At 32.3% G+C, this 26676-nt stretch overlaps 2 protein-coding genes across 2 annotated transcripts in view; both read right to left on the bottom strand.

The window, feature by feature from the left end:
* Positions 1-370: 370 nt before the first annotated feature.
* LOC126781046 (long-chain fatty acid transport protein 4-like) lies at positions 371-21706 on the bottom strand. The gene is made up of 13 exons (XM_050505814.1): positions 21592-21706; positions 21156-21494; positions 20563-20713; positions 18972-19209; positions 18644-18896; positions 12155-12353; positions 9671-9781; positions 8208-8289; positions 5844-5974; positions 4790-4940; positions 2975-3132; positions 1579-1732; positions 371-652 (listed from the first exon to the last, which is right to left on the bottom strand). Exons 2-13 carry the CDS (start codon positions 21317-21319, stop codon positions 492-494), a joined length of 1953 nt encoding a protein of 650 aa, XP_050361771.1. The 5' UTR covers positions 21320-21494; positions 21592-21706; the 3' UTR covers positions 371-491.
* An 865-nt stretch (positions 21707-22571) lies between these two features.
* LOC126781044 (long-chain fatty acid transport protein 4-like) overlaps positions 22572-26676 on the bottom strand; it is a 28889-nt gene continuing 24784 nt past the window's right edge. The window contains exons 9-14 of the mRNA XM_050505812.1: positions 26555-26636; positions 24574-24704; positions 24249-24399; positions 23898-24055; positions 23360-23513; positions 22572-22961 (exon numbers count right to left, since the gene is read on the bottom strand). Coding sequence (XP_050361769.1) covers positions 22804-22961; positions 23360-23513; positions 23898-24055; positions 24249-24399; positions 24574-24704; positions 26555-26636 — 834 coding nt within the window. The 3' untranslated portion in view covers positions 22572-22803. The remainder of the gene's footprint in view (positions 22962-23359; positions 23514-23897; positions 24056-24248; positions 24400-24573; positions 24705-26554; positions 26637-26676) is intronic.

Raw genomic sequence — 26676 nt, 5'->3', positions numbered from 1 at the left:
CAGTACAGAACAATTAGGGTAATTATTTCAACACACATACTCGATGAATTTAATGAACTATTTAGGAATGAAACATATATATATATATATATATATATATATATATATATATATATATATATAATTCCTAAATAAATCATGTTCAGGTACTCTCGCAATAACGATAACTTTAAATTAGAACAATATGTGTGTGCAATATTTTGCTGCTCTAGCAGTTATAGCAGAGAAATGCTAACAAAAGCGTTTTAAAAATAAACTTATTTAAACGCGAATATAGTTAAATTACAAGTTGAAAATTGGATGCAACGTTTAAGTGCAACGTTTCTGATGCAAAAAGGTTTCACTTCTGATTTGCACATCATTATGTTTCTTCACATCATCTATACAACAATATATTTTTACAATAAGTAATATATTAACGATATTATAAATTTAATTTTAAATTAAATGGAATATTTTTCTATGTAACAAATGATATTCAGATCAACACATCACAGTCGAATGGTACCATTTAATATTTTCTCGTGTTCTTCAGAACCTAACGGCAAATACTTCCCCTGTTTCAAGTCCAAGTAATAAAGTTTATCATTTTTCACTAAACTCGGATTGAAGCCTTCTTTTTGTAAATCAGTTTTCTTCATTTTAAATGTACCTGTTATCAAAATCAAAATAGACTTTATTCAAGTAGGCTCTTACTTACTTACTAAATTATTTTTACCACCGGTTCGAAATGTAGATTCTTCCGAGAAGAACCGGCAAGAAACTCTTGAGTTATTAACTAAACATTAATCTTTTTTATTAAGATATTATTCACACACGGCCATCTGATCTCAAATTAAGCAGAGCTTATGCTATGGAAACCTGATATACTACATATACTACTTTTCTTTTGTAAATACATACTTATATAGATAATTACACCTAGACTCAGGACAAACAGACATGTTCATGCACACAAATGTCTGTCCTGGGTGGGAATCGAACCCACCCAGGACAGACACCTTCGGCGTGAAAGACAAGTATCTACCAACCACGCCAACCGGCTCGTCATAATGGATGTTTATTTACTACTTTTTTAAAATGAAATAAACAAATTTCAAACTAATAAATAATTATATGTAACTTGTTCAATAGTAGATTTAAGTAATTTAATGGAAAATAAGCATTTTAAATAATATAAATACAAAAAAAGGCTAAAATAAAAAATGAGAGAAATATAAGAGTATACTATTCTACCGTTAAACAGTTTTTATTACAGTACAGTAACAGTCTATTAATGTCCCACTGCTGGGCTAAGGCCTCCTCTCCCTTTGAAGGTTTGGAGCATATTCCACCACGCTGCTCCAATGCGGGTTGGTAGAATACACATGTGGCATAATTTTAATGAAATTAGACACATGCAGGTTTCCTCACGATGTTTTCTTTCACCGTCAAGCACAAGATGAATTATAATCACAAATTTTTATTAGTAAGGCAGTAATTATATTCAGTTATCATATGAAAATATCGTCTTTCTGTTCACATCTTAATTATGAAATATATCATTTTATCAATAAAAATAGAAAAATATAAGTTTACCAGTCATATCCATACTGGCCATGACCCTCAGGAAGACAGGTCTCGCGTAGGGTGGCAGGTCTCGCGCCAGGTCCCGCGCCAGGCGCTGCAGGTCCAGCGTCCCGTCGCAGTCCACGATACCGCACATGCCGGCGCGACCCTCCGTGTTTGGCACCTAACAGACATTAAAAACTACATATTATTTCAACTTCAATGAATACATAACAGACTTTTTTTTATTGTGTCTCATTTCTAGCTCCCAATTTCCCATCCGGTGACGCTTTCAATCTATAGATTTATACTCAGTAATACACAATAAAAATAAACAAAACTAAAGTTGTTGCGCTTTGACATGGTGAGAAATTACATCCTAGCTACTAATACAATAGGCATGATGACAGTATTTTAAAAGGATTCTAAAAAATGATCCAATTTTAATATACACATTGGGATCAATAAGATTTTTAGTAAAATAAAAATATAAAATTCTGCATAAGCCCATTTTATTTGAAACACCAATCAGAGCGAATGACGTCACGCCTCAGTATCTATAAACGTTTCTCTTGAACATTTGTTGTCTTTACGCGTTTCAAAATTAATTTTGCATCATTTAATTAGTTGAGTCGTTGGTTATTCGCTTTTTTGTGAAAAAAAAAACATCCAAGATCTATCAATGATGGAACAAGGTTTTGTTAAGGCAAATTCCTCCAATTTGCCCAGGATTTGTCGATGTTAGGAGTGTTTTTTTCATCAAATAAAGACTTGCTTATCTGATTTTCTAAATGTGAAAACTTCCTTGTATGTACATTTTTATTTATCTTTAGTGTTATCATAGGTTTTTTTTTTCTGTTAGCTATATAGTATTACTCGCATATGGACAGCCCTAATATTTTTACTAGTAAGAACTTTTAAGACAATGTTCTGCCATACTTTCTTTTAATTGCTTTTCACATTTTTCAAGAACCATCATCTTTCCTTTCTTACTAATATATGTCGTTCTGCTTCTGTAGATTGTTCTTCGATCTGAGACCGCACACCACTTGTAAACTTTGGAATTCATTTTTAACCTTAGGAAATACGCAATACTTTCTGCCTTTCTTCGTTGAATATAGACACAATACAACGTTTACTGTCGTTTACTGAGGCGTGACGTCACGTGCAGGCGTCATGACACCTGCGGGTGTTTTCGAGCGAAATTCAAAATAGGTAAATGAAAATGCAATTATTTGCGTAAATAGTTAGTTTATTACTGAAATCAAATTATTTTCAGTAATAGAAGGTTATTTCAAAATCAGTCATCATGTCTATCATAGCTACCGATATAAAATGTTGAAATTGTCATAATAACCAATATGACAATTTCCCTTCCTAATAATTATCCCTTATTAATAAAGCAATAAAATCAAATATGAATTACCATGACACCATAAACAACTGCATCTCTATGGTCGGCAACTGTTGAAATGGCGGCTTCCACTTCACTTGTACTGACGTTTTCCCCGCGCCAACGGAAAGTGTCTCCGGTGCGGTCGCGGAAATACAAGTAGCCGAGCTCATCCGCTACCAAAATGTCACCTGTGAACAAGACATTTTTATTTATTTATAATTTGAACAGCCGAGATGGCCCAGTGGTAAGAACGCGTGAATCTTAACCGACGACCGTGGGTTCAAAACCGGGCAAGCACCACTGAATTTTCATATGCTTAATTTGTGATTATAATTCATCTCGTGCTATACGGTGAAGGAAAACATCGTGAGGAAACCTGCATGTGTCTAATTTCACTGAAATTCTGCCACATGTGTATTCCACCAACCCGCATTGGAGCAGCGTGGTGGAATAAGCTCCATACCTTCTCAAAAAAAAAGGGAGAGGAGGCCGTAGCCCAGCAGTGGGACATTCACAGGCTGTTACTACTACTATTATTTGTAGGTAATTCTACCTGACTGCCTCGTTGGTCTAGTGGCTTAATATAAGGCCGCAGACCCGGAAGTCCTGGGTTCAATTCCCAGGTCGGGCTAATAAAAAGTTATTGGGTTTTTCTGTCAGAAAAATTCTCAGTAACAGCCCGGAGTCTGGAAGTTGGAAGTGTATACACTCCCGTGCCTCGGAAAGCACGTAAAGCCGTTGGTCCTGCGCCTGAACTCTTTCCGGTCGTGTCGGATCGCCGTCCCATCGGATTATGAGAGTTAGGGAATAGAGAGTGCACCTGTGTTTGCGCACACACTTGTGCACTATAATATCTCCTGCGTAGTTGGGTAATCTCTCTTGAGATTGGCCGCCGTAGCCGAAATCGGTCTGGAGGGCATTATTATTATTATAATTCTGCCAAATGGCCACAATAGCAAGTGCATTAACCTTACTTGGTCAACACGTTACAAACTTTGTGAACTAAGATGTATTGTGCCTTTAGTTACAGTGGCTTATTCAAACCGGAACACACAATAATAAGTATCGTTTTGTGACGGTAGAATGAGATAAGTGGGTGGTACCAACTCAGACGGGCAAAATATTTGTTGGAGCTGTTAGGGTTTTTTGTTTTGCAATTAGGACATAGACAATACTATTATAAAGATTTTAGAGTTAAATGTACAATCAAATCAGTTTCAAGCTTTTTCGTGGCTGAAGCCAACCAGTAAGGTAGGTTTGCATTAACAGACTATTTAAATTATACAATAAACCTAGATATTATTTTCAATTAATAATAATATTTTTATTTATTATTTCAAAAGATGATCAATAGTTGCTATCTTAAAATAACAATTCGAAGTTGTCAATCATCACCTAGTGGTAAAGCAAGCCCGTCTGGGTAGATACCACACACTCATTAGTTATTCTACCGCTAAACATTACTACTAAGTATCGTCCGGTTTGAAGTGTGAGTGAGCCAGTGTAATTATAATCACAAGTTCCCAAGGTTAGTAACGTATCAGCTATGTAAGGAATTAATGAATAAAGTATGCATCTGTGTTTGCGAGTGTGGCTCATGCACTGAAATGCCGAAACTGGTCAATATTGTTTTTTTTTTTTGAACAAATTATACATATCTTAAACAATATATACGATAGTAAATACATTAGTATAATAATACTGTGTCGTAGCTACAAACGCCCGCCAATTCGACAGCACATTTATTTATTATTTGTTCATTGCAAATATAACAATCAAATATCATTTAACTTAACAAAATATAATATATACATATATACATCTAAATAGGCCTCAATTACTTACCGGATATAAAGGCGGAGTCGCCGTGCGTGAAGACGTCCCTCACTATCTTCTTATCGGAGGCGGTCTTGTCCACATATCCAAGGTACTCGCGCGTCGGGTTGTTGGGTGATATCTTGCCAACGAACACGCCCGGCTCGTCCGCTTGAGCGAACTGATGGAAGCAATATTATATTGGTCATCTTCAAATAAAATATTTATAGGTAAGATAATCGAGTCTCAGCCTTGTCTATGTGAGGACGAACGAAAGGGAAAGTGCAGGTCAGTTACCTCGTAGTGCACACCGGCATGATCGGTAGGTACGCATAGGAATTTTTGCCAAATTTGCCTTTGTATGGCGAACTTGTAAAATAAATAAGGTCCTCCAAACCGATTTCGGCCACGGCGACCAATCTCAAGAGAGATTAGCCAACTGCGTAGGACATGTTATTGTGCACAAACACTCTATTTCCTAACTCTCATAATCTGATGGGACGGCAATCCGACACGACCGGAAAGAGTTCAGGCGAAAGACCAACGGCTTTACGTGCTTTCCGAGGTACGGGAGTGTGCACAGTACCAACTTCCAGACTCCGGACTGCTATTGAGAATTTTGGACAGAAGGTTTTCTGTCTTTCTGTCATTAACTTTTTATTGGCCCGACCTGGGTTTTGAACCCAGAACCACCGGGTCTGCGGCCTTATATCTAGCCACTAGACCAAAGAGGCAGTCAAAAGGCGAACTTGTAGACCCAGCCTCTGCGTCCTTTTTTGTTTTTATTCATATGAGAAGATGTATTACTTTATTTGACGTATATATTTTAAAACCACCATGTTTACCATGTTTATATAATAGGTTTGCAGACGATCAAGAATCATTTGTTTGTGTACTTTGTACTGAACAGCCGCCATTGCTATATTACTTTTAGTGAGTTTATTTATCTTAATTTGAATTCTGTTAATTTGAATTTTATTTGGTAATAAATAATAATGAAAGTGATTTCAATTGTCGTAGCGACATTAACGAGTATTGAAAAATGTCGTAATTTTTTTTGCAATCCTAAATTGTCCTCGGTTACCTGACAAAGCCCTCTCGCATCTCTGATGGGCTCTCCAGTTTCCTGATCGACTTTAATAATTGCGATTGGATAGACTTTTGGGAAGATCCGCGACACGAAACCAATCGCACCTGGAGTACCGTCAGTGTTGGCTGTAAGCAACATAAAAGTAAGTTTAAAAATTATATTGCGTTTACTTAGTAATTAATCTCTAAACTCGTAATGGTATATGGTAGTCATATAATCTTTTTCGAACCTTATTTAAATTTAGATTAATGGAAATAGGCTTTGCCTCGCAGTATCACACAGGCCTTCGGTACTTACTAAATACAATAAGACAACTTCATTATTTACATTTATGTATATATAGCTTATAATTTTTATATTTTCACTAGGTAGCTTTGCTTTTGCTCCTTTGACTGACTTTACACTAATTTAATTGAATTTAAATCCGGAAATAATTTAAAATAAATCTTTCTGCACGTATCAAGCCTCAAGCCTCAAGCTATCGTAAAAGTTTTTATACGTCATTAGAATTTTTCTCATACCGCTGAATGTATCGACTTACAATTTCTTAGACATTGGCGCTGTAAAAAATATCAAACATTCCTTACATCGCCAATGCACCGCCAACCTTGTTAGTTATGTGATATGTCCCTTGGCCTGTTATTACTCCCACACTTCAAACCAGAACACAACAATACTAAGTAGAATGTTGTTTAGCGTTAGAATAAGTACTACCAATAAGGAAATAATATTTAAAAAAAAAACGAATGTTTAGAAAAATAACATTACTGTCTTTTATTTATGGTACCTAAGATTTCGAAGTTATTTTACCCGAACGAATTCGGGAAGGGCAGGTAGACCATAAACAAAAATTTATTCTATTTCTTTCAATAATATCCCAAATATTTATATCGCTCCCATGTCATAAAACTGATATCAACTAAATTAAATAAGAACAAAACGACTAAATAAAATAATTATTTATAATATCGAAGTAAAATAACTCGTGCGTTCATTTGAATTATGAAGACGATATATAAATAACAATTGCCATCCCGCGCTTCGTTTATCCGGTTATTCAAATATTGAGATGTTAAAGTTAAAACTATTTTAATATATTCTAATTAATTCATAATCGCTAACGCTTGACGCAAGTAGCTTGCATGGACTTTGTACTATTCGTTCGGTTGATATAAGTCTGCGGCTATAAAACCGCCGCGAAATCAGATCAGCAGAGAGCAGAATCAGAAATCAGATTCCGGAGTAATTACTTCAAAGCAAAAACTCACTCAAATATTTTAGTAGCAATATTAAACAATCATTATATGTATTTATTTTAAATTAACAAATATAAATTCTCAATATAGAAAGCAGCACACACACAACAGTACAAATAGGCATACAATGTAAAAACTTAATCACAGTAGTGACAACACATATTTGTTATTAGTTTCCGACCGCGTATATTAGGGGGGGGGGGGGGCAGGTGGTCGGTAGGGTCTTCGGTATTCGGTAACCATGACAACGTGTGTACAAAATTTCATGGTGAACCGTTGAGAAATTAAAACGTGAAATCGTAACAAACAAAAAAACTTACTTTCGGATCTATAATATTAGAATAACAAGAGAGAAAAAAAATTTATAAGGACTTAACCCAATTGGCAATAACAAATGAATAAACATATTGTGTACATAGAGATTCATTATGTACATTGCAGCGAGAGAAGGAGTCTAATTAATATTAAAAAATAGATCATCATTTTATAAGATACAAATTTATAAACAGTTCGAAATTCTACCGAAAAGAACCGACAGGAAACTTGTAGTAGTTAATCCAATTGAATTGTTATCTGTATTTAAATTACTTTTAAGTGTAGCTGTTTTCGCATCACTGGGAAGTTTAGCTAAGCTATAAGAACGGAGACGATACTGGCCGCAAAATATGATATTGAAATGTCAGAAAGTGATATTTACTATAATAGTTATAACATTTAAATGACACACGCATCAAAAAAGCACCCGAACATTTCACGAGTGATTATGAAGTCGGTTCTTACAGAATACCTCAACAGGTATACATGATCAAACTATCAAATCAAATCGACGGGCCGGTTGGCGTGCTTCCCTTTCACGTCGAAGGTTGTGGGTTCGATTCCCACCCAGGACAGACATTTTTGTGCATGAACATGTCTGTTTGTCCTGAATCTGGGTGTAATTATCTATATAAGTATGTATTTACAAAAGAAAAGTAGTAAATGTAGTGTATCAGTTGTCTGGTTTTCATAGTACAAGCTCTGCTTAGTTTGGGATCAGATGGCCGTATGTGAATAATGTCCTAGGATATTATTAATATAAACGTACAAGTACATTTTTAATTACCGATATTAGCATTCCCCTCGGTCGCGCCGTAGAATTCTGTGACGTACTTTATGTTGAATCGTGTAACGAATTCGGTCCAGATCTGAAATAGACGTAAGAATATAAATCATATTATTCGAATAAATAATAGACTAATAAGTTTGTTTTTTAAAATTGTTTAATATAATCTGTTGTAGTTATGTATTATTAAATGAATAAACTACATAAATGCACAAATGTAAGTCTAGGTCGGTACCACCCAATATATAAGTAGTACAATAATAATTGGTACTGTCGTGTTCCGTTTTGAAGGGCGAGTGAGCCAGTGGAGAGTAAACACAGGCACATTATATCTTGGTTTCCAAAGTTGGTGGCGCATTGACGATGTTGGTTGGAAGTACAATAATAAGCCATTACACGAAGCGTTATTTAATTATATAGCGGAGCATTTGCATAGTATTATATGACTTTAGCATGTTAAATGTAATAACATAGTTTTTATTTAATTATATCATTAACAAAATTATAGCTCTGTATGCGATATAATTAAACATTAAATTAAAATATAAAGGCACGGACGAACTTGCCTATAAAAAAATGTATATTTATTAGGTAGGTACCTAATTTTTGAATAAAACTTTCTAATATACTTTACGATAGATAACTTTAATAATTCAATGTAAATATATAACCTCAACGCATGACGTAAGTTTTAATCACCCCTTTGAGCACTAGTTATTTACAATAAGAATAATAAGTTAGTAAGACTTGTTACGTTGTTTTTGCAAGTTTTTTTTTTTGTTGAGGAAAATATTCAAAATTATACAATTTTATAATATTAAAACTATTCGCTTATTTTTCGGATTCTCGTTAAGTTATTAAGCACGTAAAGCCTTTGGTCTTTGTTCGTGTCGGATTATGAGAGATGGAATTGAGTACACATGTGTTTGCACACCAATTCAAGTACTCTTTCCTCTGCCCTTCGGCATTTCTCCGTTGAGTAGGGCCGCCGTGATTGAAATGACTCAGGAGTACATCACTGTTTATAAATTATTTTTAGACCTTAATTGGCCAACCTGAACCATTGAGGATTGGCAGATATAAACGTAATCATAGAGTATTTTTCCGTAAGACGTACTTTTCCTTAACATATTATAACATAATACATTTTAATAAGTGACCTCCTTACATTTTTTCTTATAGGCTACGGTACGATGCTAAATATTAAATTATGAAACCAAATTCAATCTACACCATTGAGAATAAGTACATAGTTATAAATATAATTATTATTATAAACGATGATATTTTAAGCAAGAACAACTTTAGAACAACTTTAGACCAACTTAAAAAAAATTACAAAACCATTTTAAAAATAAATCAAAATCATCATCGCATGACGTAATCGATACGTATCGATGCGTATTTAATGCATTAACTTAATGGCTGTATAGATTAATATATATAATAGTGGGTTTTTTTACCTGTGGCCTTAGCCCGTTGCCATATATGACGCGGACGTTGTGTTGCTTATCGGCGGGCGAGGGAGGCGTCGCTAGGACGTAGCGACACATCTCGCCGATATAATGCGCGGCCTGTAGGAAAAAAATAAAGTTAACGATTTGCACCTGTGTGCGTTTACATTTGTAATCGACACGAGGTCAAATGGAGTATAGTATGTTAGATGTATTATAATTTAACACGTTGAATGCCATATTATGTATCCTTTTGTAATACTCTAGTGAGTACGCCACGTGCCACGTACGAAGGCCTGTATAAACCGCTAGCAAACACAATTTCACTGATTTTATTATAGAAATCGAAAGCGCCGTAGAGGCAAAGAGGTATCGGTTCTTTCGGGCTCAGTGTATGATTTCTGATTCAAAAACTATATGAATAAACAGAAATGAGAAACAAAATTAAAAGTGAAAAATCTGAAGGAGCGCAGTTTTTGGGGCAGTCGAGGTGTATTCCTTCTCCGTAGAATAGCTGTTTAGTAAACCAATGACTACAGACTAGTGAAAGGTCTTATGTAAAATAAAATAAAATCGAACTTAAATGTAAATTCATGCGGCATCCAACCTAAAAGTATCAAACAGCCTCTTAACACTTTAATGGTCTGTTAACGCTTAAAGACGTCATAACAATTACCTAGCTATTCTAGTGTACTGTTCTTTAAAATGTTAAGAAGACTACCACGATTGCATTGATAGCATTTCATGCAACGCTTGAAGGTTCAACTCGCTATGTTTTCCCGACCGCTGAGCACGAGATGAATTATATTATGAATATATATCTTGCTCATCTAATTGCTCTAATTCAATATAAGATTTTAAGATTTATATGAATTTAATTTAAGGTCGATAAAACAATAACTTATAAAATAAACGTTTTTCTATATTATAAAATTTTTATTTTATATAATTAATTTTATACTATAAATTGCTAATGATACGTCGTGTATTCTAAAGCAAGCAATGTTAAAATGTACTTTAGACTTTCTGACCTTGTTACACACACAGCATTAACTTATAAACATTATGTAGCAATTTTTTTTTTTTTTGTATACGTCTTTCATACAAATATAAATCTACGCCCGCTATAATATTAAAATAATTATAATAATCAGTGGTGCATAGAAAATAGAATAGTCTATTTGTAAACACTACAATATAGAAAAGATAATCCTTAATATTATAATAGCTAGTGACTTTGTTTGTTACTTTTTCACGTCAACTATTTAATATTTTATCATGAAATTTTCAATACACGTCGTCAAGACACGTAATACATAACCTCCTCCTATATAAATAGATAGAATACAACTTAGGTCAATTATATTAAATTTTAACTAATTTTACCTTATATATATACCTTACCGTTGAACCATAAACAAAGATAGTAATCGTTATTATTAAGAAATGGAGAAATAGTATGAAAATATTTAGTTAATTTGAATGATTAGGCGTGTATGTTTTTGTAATGGCAAATAAGTAAATATTTAGTAATCTTGCAATGTCGGTTGCATTTTCTGTAAAACAGTACAGTACAGTAACAGCCTGTGAATGTCCCACTGCTGGGTTAAGGAATCCTCTCCCTTTTTGAGGAGAAGGATTTTGCGGCTTATTCCACCACGCTGCTACAATGCGGGTTGGTGGAATACACATGTGGCAGTATCACGATATTTTCCTTCACCGTCAAGCACGAGATGAATTATTATCAAAAACTAAGCACATGAAAACTCAATGGTGCTTGCCCGGGTTTGAACCCACGATCATCGGTTAAGATTCACGCGCTCTTACCACAGGGCCATCTCGGCTTAATCTCTAGAGTAGGTGCTAATTATGCACTAAATATTAATAAACAATGTTGACATTTTTAGATATTTTTAGTCAACGAGTATGAAACCACTCATAATATATTAATCAGTTAACTTAGAAAATAATCGGAATTACATTGTTTAGCCGTTTTATCTATTCTAAATTTTAAACGTTTCGTTTAATAGAACTTTGAGTGTTCCCCGATAACTTTTCCCGGTACTAACAATATATAATTTTTAAATATAGTAAGTATATTAAATATTTTAGAGTCGAGATGGTCCAGTGTAAATAAAATACGTGGATCTGAAAAGCAGTCGAAAAGCAAGTTCAAATGCAACTATAGCATCATTTTATATGCATTGTTTATGGTTATAATGCGAAACCCGGATGTGTCTGATGAAATTCTTGCGCATTTAGAACCACAGTGGAGCGCGGCGGTATAAACTTAAAACCTTATTTGGACAAGATACTTTTCCCGAGCATGGTGTTATATTTTACAACAAATACCTCTTAAAATAAATAAATTTAAGCAATTGTAAATATTTCACAAGTACTCGTTGGAAGTAATTTGACAATCGTGTGAAGTCAGGAACGAATAATAAATAATAAACCAATGTGCTTAGTATTTAAAAAAAAAGACAAACTTACCGTTGCCTTGTATTTAGCACAGTCTGGGAAATATTGCGAAGCTGAGAACTTCGACTTGAGCACAACCGTGCAGCCGAACACTAATGCTTGTCCCACACTAACGACGCCGCCAGCGGTATGGTAGAGCGGCAGTGGACAATATACAATATCAGATGAGTTAAGCCTCATATTGTGGAGACCACATGCCATAAAAACATATCTGTGAAAAAAAAAATACACGTTGCAGACATTTTTAACTTAATAAATGCTAAGTGATATTATATTTTATTATAAATCGATTAATTGACCAAAAATATTTTTTTAAAAAGTACAAGTAAATTAATGACGGGGTAATGATTGTTCAACCTATAGAAAGCGGAAGGACATTTAATATGTATACTATACACTAATAATATACCCTATATTCTATATTTAAATACAAATAAAGTTTATACATAATGCAATTAAAAAACGAAACACCATTGTGGGTTAAATTGCGTAAAATTTTCGCAATTTAATTGTAGTTTTGTGTATACATACATAACGAGAATATTAAATTCAAGCTAGTCATGTCAAAAAAAGTCAAATCCCAGCTATTTATATGATAATATGATGTACTAAAATCTCCAAAACGTGTACTATATCTTCTGGTATAAGTTATATGTACGGTTTAGTAATTTTTTTCAGTTTCCTCATTTATTAGTATAGGCAGAATATATTTTAACTTCAAACATTTTGACCCTGCAAAGTCTAGCAAAGGCAACTTTTATAGAAGCGAATCAAGGCCTTTTTAGTGCTAATTGCTCAATTAGAAAACGTTTAAAATGTATCTGGTATTTATTTTGATAAGCATTTATAATGTGTGACAAATAAATCGAACGAATGTTATCGTTTATTTTTTGCCATATTGTATGTATATATATATACAATATGGTTTTAAGGCACGCCTTTTCAAAATCTACGATTTGATGTAATGATGTAACAGCCTGTGAATGTCCCACTGCTGGGCTAAAGGCCTCCTCTCCTCTTTTTGAGGAGAAGGTTTGGAGCTTCCACCACGCTGCTCCAATGCGGGTTGGTGGAATACGCATGTGGCAGAATTTCAGTGAAATTAGACACATGCAGGTTTTCTCACGATGTTTTCCTTCACCGTAAAGCACGAGATGAATTATAATCACAAATTAAGCACATGAAAGTTCAGTGGTGCTTGCCCGGGTTTGAACCCACGATCATCGGTTAAGATTCACATGTTCTTACCACTTTCTACGATTTAGTAGTATATTAATTGAATGTATCTTTAAAATTTCGCTACTAAAATTTTATAGAATATGAATGTCTCGTTGGTTTAGTGGCTTGATGTAAGGCAGACCCTGAGGTCCTGGGTTCAATAAAAAGTTATTGGGTCTGGAGACTAGAAGTTGGAAGTGTGTACACTCCCGTGCCTCGGAAAGCACGTAAATCTAATGTTCCTGCACCTGAACTCTTTCCGGTCGTGTCGGATTGCAGTCACATCGGATTATGAGAGTGAGGGAAGAGAGAGTGCACCTATGTTTGCGCACACACTTGTGCACTATAATATCTCTTGCGCAGTTGGCTAATCTCTCTTGAGATTAGCCGCCGTGGCCGAAACCGGTCTGGAGACATTATTATAATTAGAATATGAATGCATTATTTGGAAACTTGAAAACTACAAAAACTATGGTAAAAACTCGGTAAAATATGTTTCTTATTGGGACACAGATTAACTGACAATCCAATTTTAAACATCTGATTGTAGATATAATATTAATTTGTACCGTCAGAGAAAAAAGGAAAATAAATAATTACATCTAAACTTTCTTCAAATGTAATTAAAATCTTTATACTTGTTCAATAGTATCATTATACTATATGTAGATTGTAGGTACTTAACTGAAGGCATTTGTTTTAAAGATATTTGAGTTCATTGTTGTTACTGATAATTTTATTTTTTGTTTTGTTTAATGTTATTTATTGATGACAGTTATTACTCTGAAAAGTTGACATAAAGACGATAAAACGACAGACGATGTAAACAATTCATTATCACCGATATAAAATTACTTAACCATAAATAATTAAGTTTTGAACGCTAAAAAAACAAAAGCCAATGTTGTGTCTAAGTTTGTGTTGTGTTGTGGCTAAGTATCTGATAGTACTGTATTTTATTACTATACATTCGAAGATTCATTCGAAGATTCATTCGAATTCCCATTTGTCATCCCCTACAGGTAGACTCAGTCCCGCGACATACACATCCAAGTTTAGGAAAGTTAGATAACTAACGGACATTGATACTTATCGATTATTTTTTTTTTTTTTTTATAGAATAGGAAGGCGGACGAGCATATGGGCCACCTGATGGTAAGTGGTCACCAACGCTCTTAGACATTAGCATTGTAAGAAATGTCAACCATCGCTTACATATCCAATGCGCCACCAACCTTGGGAACTAAGATTTTATGTCCCTTGTGCCTGTAATTACACTGGCTCACTCACCCTTCAAACCGGAACACAACAATATCAAGTATTGCTGTTTTGCGGTAGAATATCTGATGAGTGGGTGGTACCTACCCAGACGAGCTTGCACAAAGCCCTACCACCAGTAGATTAGTAAATGTTTGATATTTTCATAGTATCGTATCTTATTATATATTGAACCTTGGAGTGAAACTGTATTCGTTCTTCAAAAAAGAGCTGTAGCCGCTATTTAGAATCCCAGAGCTCGAGTATCCCTTCGTGATATATTTTTAACAAACTAGGAATACTTATTGTTGCATCGCAAATGAGTGGAATACGTATGTTGCTGTAAATACAACATATGTAATCCACTCATCGCTATTATATTAATAGAAAAAAAGCGACAAACTTTATATAAACACGAAATGTCAACAAAACCATGTAGTGGCAAGTTTCCGTCTACGCAAAGTCATCTTACCCTTGGTCGAGTGTTCGCTTCTACATATAATACAATTCCGCAAATACTTTAAGCTTTGCCAAATAATAAATTCAATACTTGTGTTAAAAAAGATTAGTGGAGCGTAATATTACACGATAAGATATTATATACATGATAAAACTAAATAATAGTCAATTGAACTATACTGGTGGTACAGCTTTGGGCAAGCTCGTCTGGGTAGGTGCCACCCACACATCAGGTAATCTACCGCAATACAGCAGTACTTGGTATTTTTGTGTTCCGGTTCGAAGGGTGAACATAACATTTTAGTTCCCAAGGTTAATTTTCGCATTGGTGATGTCAGCTATGGTTAACATTTCTTACAATGCCAATGTCTCTGAGTGTTGGTGACCACTTACCATCAGGTGGCCCATATGCTCGTCCACCTTCCTATTCTATAAAAAAAAAGAATTGCATTTAATTAACATGCCACCGATGTAAATAATTATATTGCGTTTTTCTGCCAGCTCTACGCGGTCAAATCTGCATTCCAAGCCGGTTAGCATTAAACTCAAATTTATCCTTGTAAAATGATTACTCCAAAGTGCTTGTAAGAGCCTACTCGAATAAAGTATACTTTTATTATGATATTATAAATTCAAACGTGTCTGTTTGGATGTTTGTAATTCACGCTCGAAAGACTATTCGTGCAACGGGACACGCGGTACTTTCTTTTAGTTTTTCGTAAAAAAAATATGTAACTACTATGATTTAATTAATGTTGAGCCAAGCTAACTATAACAGATATGCATGAAAAATATAATCAAAATTAAGGTAGTATGAAATTTGACAGTTAAATATGTGAGAATATTTAAAATAAATTCCGTTTTAAAACTACAAACAATAGACCCTGAATAATAATTAACTGATTATAATACACTTAGTCTTCTCCCCATTATTTATATATAATCTCTGAGAAAATTATTTTCTCAGACCTTGATCGGTAACTTTAAAAATAAATTAGTGTCGCCATTTTTAACAACCAATAAGTTTTTCAATATTCCACTATAAAGAAAAATCTTTACTTAGTATGACAATAACATCTAACCACGTCATATTTTCGAAAGCTCTAAGAAACCTTTCGAAGTACATAAGAAAGACTACAACGTCGCTGGTAGGATAATATTATTCTTGAGTGAAATCGCAGAACATTCATCTTACGGTAGTATCAAATGAAAATTGTTTGAGTACAACATTTGTACATCTTTGTTATAAAAGCTGTGATCACATAAAATGTAACTTACATTTTAATAATGTTTAATGAAACTTTTATATTGTTTTATCTTTGCCTATGTTATTAACCTTACAGCATACAGATTAAAAACACATTATTGCGGAATAAGTCATAAGTTCAATTAAATTAATACAGTAGCATATAATATCTAATAAGGTTATAATGATACTGGTTAAAACACGATTTTAGTAAGACTATAACTATTATTAGAATAATACCGACTGGTCAGAGAAAGTGGGAATCGGGGCAGTGAAAGTTTAACTGAGACCGCACAAGTACTGGTTAAGTAAGGATCATGTAAGAAACATATATTTTGTATGTGAATAATAAGATCCACGATTTTGGTTTTGTCATAATATAAATGTCAGTTTATATATTTTATGAAAGTTATCTATATTGTATTTTTTAATTTAAGTTATGTATTATTAAAGTTAATTTTTATATAATTTAAATATAATCGAATGTCGTAAAACGCTGCGTAATATATTAACAATTAAGATTACGGATTATTTTTCCAATAGTATTTTAATTAATTTGTACGTATTTATTATACCTAACGTGTATAAATATAGAATGGAGGCCCGCATAGGCGGGCCGGCAGTCAGAGCGTCACGGTAGCATGTGCAAGCGATCCCGTGGCTGACGGAACCGGTGTACCGGGTTCCGCTGGTTTTTTAGTGGGTATTCCGATGTTCGCGGCGCACTCGGCGCCTTGGACTCCGGCGAGCCCCATATACCCCCTCCCCCACGGTTCCCGTGGGGGAAAAGCGTAACGCGTTTTTCAAGCGTTAAAAAAGGTGTATAAATAGAATTATAACTCGATTCGATTCAGTGCGCGAATCACGTACTATTGTATACCCAGGGAACATTTTAAGCTATATATAATAAATTTAAAAACATCATGCATGAATTATTTATATATACAGTAAAATAAATACATGTAAATTGAATATAACAGCTACAATTGAATATAACTTTTGTGCCCCAAGGATATTAAGACTAAGTATATCTAACTAGTCGAACATATATTAAGACTAAGTATATCTAACTAGTCGAACATATATTAAGACTAAGTATATCTAACTAGTCGAACATATATTAAGACTAAGTATATCTAACTAATATCATCCAATATTAAGACTAAGTATATCTAACTAGTCGAACATAATAAAAATCGCGAAATTTAGTAATTCAATATGTACTAAAAAGAGGTAAAGTTTGTGAGGTTGTAGGAGGTAATATCTGGATCTACTGAACCGATTTTGAAAATTCTTTTATCAATAGAAAGCCACATTATTTGTAAGTGCTATAGACTATATATTAACCGAAAAATAAAAAGACTTTTTGTGATAGTCGAATTTGCAAAGTAAGTCTGAGAAAAACGGTCGAACGAAAAAGTTTTTTACGAACGCTGCCTTAACGATGAGAGATTTGATTTGATTTGATATGATTTAGTTCTCGGTAAAAGTTGTAGAGTTCAATAATGCCTACAAAAAAGTCAACGACAGCATATGTCTAACTTTTATATTTAACTCACAAAAAGTATTTTTTTATTATTAAAAAAATAATTTAAATCGGTAAGTCATGTTTATTACAGTATAGTCATAATATAGTTATAATATAAACAATTATAAATTCTTATCAAAATAAGTAAACTTATCGTCTCAAGTGCTTAAAACAAAAGACTTTTCCCTTTTATTGCATATAATTCGGACAAATGGTTAAAGAGATACTACGATATAAGTATGGAACCGCGACTGTGTCGTAATCTATTGTTTTTTATTCTATTAGAGGGTTTTTTTTTTCATATACAACACGAAAATAGAAATAAATTGCTTTATCACCAAGGAAATTTTATTTAGTTAAAATTCGTTTTTTACAGTATGTTTTTTGGTTGCATAGTTTAAGAGATAATTTAAAATATCAAATACGCGAGACAATTTTATTAATTTTTTGCCATCGCGACTTTTGGCAGTCAGGAAATAAATCATACCAGTCAGTACTAACCGAACCATAGCCATAATTTCATCACAAGTAAAAATGTTTAAAAATATATACCCGATTCCAACGAAGTTGGCACGGGTCAGCTAGTATATATAAAAAGATGTAAGTACCTAACTGTCCGCCTATTACGCTTTCAAAGTTAAACTACTGAACCGATTTTGTTAAACTTCGGTATAAAGTAAGCTTGAACCCGAAGGACAGACATATGCTTCTCTTTTTAACTAATATACGCCTCCCCCTGCCCCGAATACTAGTGAAAAGCGAATACTGGTGTTAAATATTTTTTAAGACTTACCTTGAATTAGAAATAACAGCAGCTTTTGGTAGCCCGGTTGTACCAGACGTGTAAATGTACAATAGTCTTCCCTGAAAACCATCGGCATCAGCTAGGGTCCAGGGAGCCGGGGGGGTGGTTTCTAATAGTGAAGTCAAATCACTTATACCGTCACCACTTGCGTTTTTCTCCGCCTTGGTCGTATTCAAGGGTCGATGAGAAAATTTAAACAATTTCAATGCAGGATCCAAATGACTAGATATATCTTGGATTGCTGCAATAAATACACGTCTTTATAATATTTATCTCATTTAAAAACACGATAAACTTTGTGAAAACAGCGTCTTACCTGATTGATATTCATCGGTAAATATAAGGACATCGCATTTAGCAACATTGATAGAGTGCAATAGCGCGTTGCCTCTTTGGTTAGTGTTAATGAGTGGCGTAATGCCGCCAAGTCTAGCGTTGCCCAGCCACAGCGCCGGCATTTGAGGCGAATTGTTGACAAGTAGAGCGACGATGCTACCTTTCTTTACTCCGTGCTTCTTTAGAACAGCAGTCACGCGTAAACTGTAATCTTCGACCTTTAGAAAAAAAAGCTATGTATATATCCATATATACATTATTTTTATTTCGAGTAGGTAAGCGGACTGGCAATTGAGACACCTGCTGGTAAGGTCCCACCGCATAAGCATTTTTATTGTAAGAATTATTAACAATTTCTGACAACGTCAATGCGCCACCAACTTTGGGAACTAAGATTTTGTAGTTACTGGCTCACTCACTCTTCAATCCATTAAACAGCAAAAAAAATCTAAATATTTCTGTTTGGTAGTAGTATATAAATGGATGGTACCTACCCAGATAGGCTTACACAAAACCCTTCCACCAAGTGATAAAGTAAATAGAAAACATATGCCTATATATAATTATAATGAAACATAATTACTTAAGTATCATGACAATAACATTGAAAAAGAGTTTATTTCGCTTTTTGTTTATTCACCCAATTAAATTACAAACAGGATATACAGTAGACAGATTTTGATAAATTATATAAATATTTACAGTTGGAATATACATTATTCATCTGTTAAATTATTATTTGTTGGGAATAAGATTTATTATAAATATAGACATTTCATAGACACCAAATATCCATAGAAATGTTATATTAAAACTTATCATTCATTTTTTAGGATTTATTATAAAAGAAAAGAAGTGATTATCTATGGAAAATTTAAAATTATCATCATATAGGAAATTGCATTTTAATTACTTGCAGCATTGGATTTAATTTAACATTGAAAATTTGTTTATAATTATCAAATAGAATTGACCCACTCATAATGTATACTATCATATTATGTTACCAATGTATATAGTATAATAAAAGATAAATGAAATAATATACAAAATTATACTATAAGAATTAAATAGGAATATTTCTAGTCAAGTGAAACATCATTTCTTATTAAGAAAACTAATTAAATTTTTTAATAAATATGAATTTCAAATTCGTACATTTCATTTCGGTTGATATTTACTTCATCAAACATGTATATTAACTATGTTACTTAAGGTTTTGGTTCAAGACATTAATTCTCAGTATTTTTTTTTTCATTTATATTCAAAAACTAACAAATCATTCTTACATATTAAAGTAAATTAATAATGATAAATACATCATATACATATAAGTTATGAACATAATTTTTTATTATGAGATAATAATTTATTTGTTTTCAACAATATTGCATTGTACATATATACAAATACACTACTTACTCTTATTTCAATTTGTTTCAAATTTATAAGGTTTTTTGTACTGCATATATTTTTCTATTTCTTTCTATAGACTTATCATAAAACTATCTCGGATACATAGAGACTTAAATACTAATATTATGTTCATTTGTAAGTTGTTATAAACTTACCTCTTTGAAAGTCCATACTTCATCTTGGAATAAGAAGCATGGTTTGTTCGGGTTCCTTTCGACTGTTTCATGAAATATATCAGGTAAGGTCCAATTTTTTCGTGAAAGTGTTCTTGTAATCCACAGTATCTTGAGGTAACACCATAATGCTCTAAGAATATTTAAATAATCACATAGATTAGTTTTAGGATTCTGAATAAGACCTAGTCTAGTCAGATGTCAGGTATGTTTGTAAGTAGTTTTTTAATAGACTAAGATTGCATATTTTATACTTTCATTATTTGTATTAAATGAATAATGATTTTAAATATACCATTTCATAACATTTAACATATTTTTATCGTATTTAAAAAAATCACTACAACATTTATAATTTTAATTATAGAATAATAACTATATTTAAAAAATATATAAGATGCATTAAAAATCTTTACTAATTAAACAATTTAATACATTTTCTTTAAAGACCAGAATAGTGTATAATCACTGTTCATAAATAAACCAAAAGAAGTACTTTACAACAATGACATTGTTAAAATTTATACCTAATATACTAGTTAAATAAGAATGGTATGGTTATTGTACAACTTTACCTGAGGTCTCTGGGTGCTGTTTTGATTGCTACATAGCACCATCTCGTTTGGAATAATAATATATAAATACCACAAAGTATTAAGGAAACTAGAATAGTTTGCAAGAGGCTAAGGTATAGCCAAACGGCGTAAAACGCTGCGACTACGCCGATTGCAGCGATCATCCTGACTGATCTACGCCACGACACGCGACCGACTGACAAGCGAAAACGTCGATGACCCAACGTGATTACTGCAAACTACTTTTACTGATTTATAGAAACTTCACACAATATACTATTTTTGAATTTTATCAGTAATCTATGTCATTTAAGCCATTTCATGTAATTCATCTGTTTCCTTATAAGTAAGATACATTAAATGTTTAAATAAAAATAAAAACATTTTAAATATTTTAATGTATCTTATTTATAAAAAATAACAACTGGTACAACACAAAATAAAACTTAATGACGAATGCTTAAAACAGTTTTCTTGACAAAACAAATGCTATTAATAAGTTTACACAGCAATATATCATCAACGTTTTGATTTGATTAAAGTAAATAAGAAATGTTTGTGATTTCGCTTCAAGCTTTCGACATAATGTTATATTGTCAATGTCAATGTCAAAACATGAAAGTTTATCATTACGATAATTTTTAGAGATTTGACTCGATAAATATTATTTAACGAAAAGAGGTATCGATGAAATTACTATATTTTTTTAGGCTTTTAATAATGAAAAAATTATAATTGATATTATCTGAAATACATATGCCAATTGAAAAAGACTAAACTGAGCAAATATGCCACCTGAATCTAGTCAGTGGTCAACACCGCCCATAAGCATTGGTACTTAAAGAATATTAACCATTCCTGTAGTTAGATTGTCTTCCTCACATTTAAAGCCAAAGCACAACAATACTGAATGTATACCCTATTCAAATCGGAATGGGAATAAAGGTAAACAAACCGTAGTTTACAAATAGATTCTTCAAGATCTCGACCATTAAAGTGTCCAAAATAATTTTGTAAGCATAACCTAAAATAACTGCTATATCGAAAAATTACACACAATTTAATGATATATAATTGTTTCTTATTTGAAAAAGTGCGTCATAATGAAGCGGAAGTCTTTCATTATTGTTTATTATTCAAACCTACTCTAATAACTTTTGGCGCTCTTTTTAAAATTTATCTTGATGCTATTGTAGCGCAGTACTACTTTAACACATTTCGGCAATCAACGGACACTTTTTCATACACAGAGATCCTTACCTCTACCCACCATAGTTCCAGAAGAGCAATTGTAGACCATTATGACAAAACCAATACTAAAAAGTATAGGGGAATGTAGGAAAAAAAATCATAGACATTTGATAAATTTTATATATTTATCTTATAACTAATTTAAAACTTATCTACAACCAAACAAAAAAAATATGATACACGCAACAGCGAAATACTAATTACTTACTACAATAATTTACATTTATTTTTATGCAATAGTTAATTTAATTATTTAATAAATACCTACCCCAAAACAATATTATCAGTCAATTCTTATGAATAATGTATTTCATTTATATTATTAAAAATAAAATTATTATTTAGCTATTGTTTCACAACACAAAAGGCACTTCATACATAAAAATGAAGTATAAAATCACAGTCTTATTTGTCCTGATATAATTTTGTCATATTCTTCAGTACTTAAACTAATATATTTGTCTAATTTTGTATCGAAGTAATAAAGTTTGTCTTTGATGACATTAGGGTCATACCCTTCTTTCTGTAAATCGACCTTACGAAGTTTGAATGTAGCTGAAATAGAAAAAAGTTATTAAGATTTTGCCCAATTAAGTCATTACCGTAGTTATCTAATACATAATATTTATAATAAGATATATTAACTATATTAATTGATAATAATGTGGGTAAGATTTATTCGGATGCATTTATAATCTTAAATACACTAGTATAGGGGAGATAATAATTAACAATTGAGACGAGAGGCTTACTGTGATAATAATACAAAAGTTTGTTTTATTTAATATTTCTCTTTTTCTACTTCTTTGTTCTACTATCAAAATAATCTATTTAATATCGATCGAGTCACAAGTCGTGTCAAGCATCATTCGATGTAATAATGAACTCGTTTTATTTTTCGTTAACCAAATATTATAAAAAATAATTTCAAAGCTTATTACATAAATACATACCAGTCATATCCATGGCTGACATAATTCTTATGAATACAGGTCTAGCGTATTTGGGGAGGTCTTTGGCTACGTCTTTGGCCAACTTGTCCAAGTCTAAACTACCATCCTTGTCCACTATACCGCACATACCCGCTCGCCCTTCTATATTAGGTATCTGAAATGAAAGTGTTTTTTAAAATCACAAAATAAGTACACCGTTATAATAAGGTATTAAATAAGTTAAAAATAAGGTATAGAAATAGCAAGCCAGTTGTTTTTTGTGACGGATTTTTTTAAAAAGCCGTTATGGTCTATTGTTTTGGATCGCGTGAATCTTAATAAATATAACCTATGATTACGGGTCCAAGCCCAACCACGTACCGCTGAATTTTCATGTGCTTGATTTATGTTTGTAATTATTGTAGTGCTTGGTGGTGAAGGGAAAAAATCATGAGAAAACCTGTAATTGTTACTTTACATTATCTTTTATTGTTTATTTAGTAGTTCGTTTTGCTTCTCTAATATTTGTTTTAGACATAAGAAATTTCATTCTACATACTTCCACCCCATATACAACAGCATCTCGTTGGTCAGCGACCCTGGAAATGGCAGCCTCCACTTCAGTGGTGCTGACGTTCTCTCCACGCCATCGAAACGTGTCTCCAGTGCGGTCGCGGAAGTATAAGTAGCCGAGCTCATCAGCTACTAAAATGTCCCCTGGAATTGTAGAACTTGGTTTAATCTACAATTAAGCTATACCTATGTAATTAAATTTCCAATGAAACTTCGGCAATGATACATATATATAGTTTAAAGTCCGCTATATTATAAAGCAAATTGCTTTATAAAATTTTTATTTCTGAGCTGTAGGTATTATTTAAATTAATCCATTTGTTATAAAATTTATTACCTGATATGAAAGCTGAGTCTCCGTGGTTAAAGACATCTCTTACGATTTTCTTCTCAGAAGCTTCTTTATCCACGTAGCCAAGGAATGCGCGTGAAGGATTATTTGGTTTTATTTTACCAATAAATACACCAGGTTCATGTGGTTGTGCCAGCTAAAATATTTTTTTTTATTTATTCTATTTATTTGACATACATACATAATAGATGATGATTGCACAATACGCGTTTTCATAATAATAATTATTATTATTGTTATTATGGCCGACCTTTTTTTTCTATTAAATACGAGCAATTAAATAGTTTTGATATAAAAAAAAACATATTACCTGACAGAGGCCTCGTGCGTCTCTTATCGGTTCTCCTGTGTCTTCGTTCACTTTAATAATGGCGATAGGGTAGACTGCAGGAATAATTCTTGATACGAACCCTATGGCTCCAGTTTTGTTGTTAACATTGACTGTAAAAATGGTAAAAATAATTCATATAAATTTACTTATATGTATTTGAAATAAGCTTCTCGATAAATAGGGATTTTTTAAAACGCTCAACAATTACACAGTATTTGAAAATTTAATGAAATAACTTTATACAACAAAAATACTAACTTTTGCAAAATGCTATCATTTGTGGCGGGATTTGAACAATGAGTGCTCGTCGAAGCCGTTGATGAGTTTAAAAAAAAACAATTAATTAAATTATTTCGACACATAAATGTGTGAATAAAAGGAACTAATTAAATAGGTAAACAAAGCTCTTAAAAATCACTTTTGAATCGTCATTTTATGAGGTTAAATTTAATGTATAACCAATTTGGAATGTAGATTCTACCGAGATTAATCCGCAAAAAACTCATATATTTATAAATCAACCATATACTCAATTTACATAATTAATATATTTTTTAACATGAGCTCTAAATTGTACAGTCTATTCTAAACATAATTATTAACATACTTTTCAAATACATGTAGTTTTGTAAAACATCTGCTTTATTGCAACCTTGCGTGCGCGAGACCGGGTCAAAACAGATTACGAATAACTTATGTTTTTTTTCATGATGATTGATATTAAATAGATATAATCATTTAGGTATTATTATAACGGAAAATTTATGTTGCTTATTTTGTTTTGCCTCAATATTTGTCATGAATATTTTATGAAATTAATGATTGAATTATTTTTGTATCTTAAATTTATAACCTACGTCTATTATATATATATATATATATATATAATATAAAATAATTCAAAACAACAAACAAAAAAACATAAGTTAGGTATTCGTAATTTGTTTTGACCCGGTCTCGCGCACGCAAGATTTTAATAAAACAGTTATAGTTTATGTCTTTACGAAATACAACTAGTTTTTATCACCGCACGAACGATAGCTGTTTGGCGGTTAGTAGGGGCAATGTACTAAATCAGTTTGACAGTAATTAAATATCCGGAATAATGATACATTCAGTTATTTTCGACTGTACGTAAAAGAAAACTTTCTAAATCAATGCTTAAGATAACAAAAATATTTAAAAAAAATCGAAATTATTTGTTTATTATATATGTAAAATGACCGAGTATTTTTTATAATAAGTAACCCTTAAGCTTTTTGTTAAGGTTTGGATTGTTTTTTATTTCTTTAGTTCTTTAACATTATCTAGTAAAGTCCTATAAAAATGTCATTTGATACTTATGATTATTTCTTAATAATTATTATAAAGTTCAAAATCCGTTTAAGTATTATCCTCGAGGTGCAGTATTATTATTAATCTGGGCAATTGATTGTCTCTTAATTTATACTCTGTCAACTTGATTGTTCACTTTTTGATAGTGGGTACTAGTGATGAGTGCAGCAACGTAAGATTTTGATTATTGATTCAAATTTCAATTATTGACTTTTAATTGGTATGAAGATTCGATTGTCGTTTTTTTGCTGTTGAATAAAGTTTTCTTGTTTGAATAATCTTGTTTGTGTAATGAAGAAGTAGTAAATAAGATAATTAAATACGATTTCGCAGTTTACATATTTATTTTAAAACGCACTGAATTTCAAAAGCGAACGTAAAAACAAATGCTACGATGCTGCTTCTAAGACTTTCCTTTATTTGATCTTGCAAGTGTAATAAATTATTAAGTTACTTCGAATTATACGTATCTTAGATACGTAGTAATTATCGTCTGTCAAATTGTATGATATTGCTATCCATATCTTAATGGATTAATCTAAATTTGTATTACAATGATTAGGTAAATTAATTCTTTTAAAAAACACTCATACCTCGAAGTTAATTAATAATAACGAATGTTTACCTATATTTGCGTTTCCTTCTGTTGCACCATAAAATTCGACAACCCTCTTTATAGCGAAACGGTTTACGAAGTCAGTCCATATCTGCAAGTATTATGATAATTTATTAAAACAGTACTGTATT

Source organism: Nymphalis io, chromosome 3, assembly GCF_905147045.1.
Source record: "Nymphalis io chromosome 3, ilAglIoxx1.1, whole genome shotgun sequence".
In the NCBI taxonomy this organism is placed as follows: Eukaryota; Metazoa; Arthropoda; class Insecta; order Lepidoptera; family Nymphalidae; genus Nymphalis; species Nymphalis io.
This window is presented reverse-complemented; position numbering and strand designations above follow the sequence as displayed.

What these genes read in the sequence shown, in the direction of transcription:
- LOC126781046 (XM_050505814.1), bottom strand. Translation starts at nt 21,319, where the DNA reads ATGATCGCTGCAATCGGCGTAGTCGCAGCGTTTTACGCCGTTTGGCTA. An exon ending in GTGCTAAATACAAGGCAACG is followed by an intron (nt 9,782 to 12,154) that starts GTAAGTTTGTCT and finishes TTTTTCCTACAG; the next exon opens with GCCGCGCATTATATCGGCGA. An exon ending in CGACTCCGCCTTTATATCCG is followed by an intron (nt 3,133 to 4,789) that starts GTAAGTAATTGA and finishes TCTTGTTCACAG; the next exon opens with GTGACATTTTGGTAGCGGAT.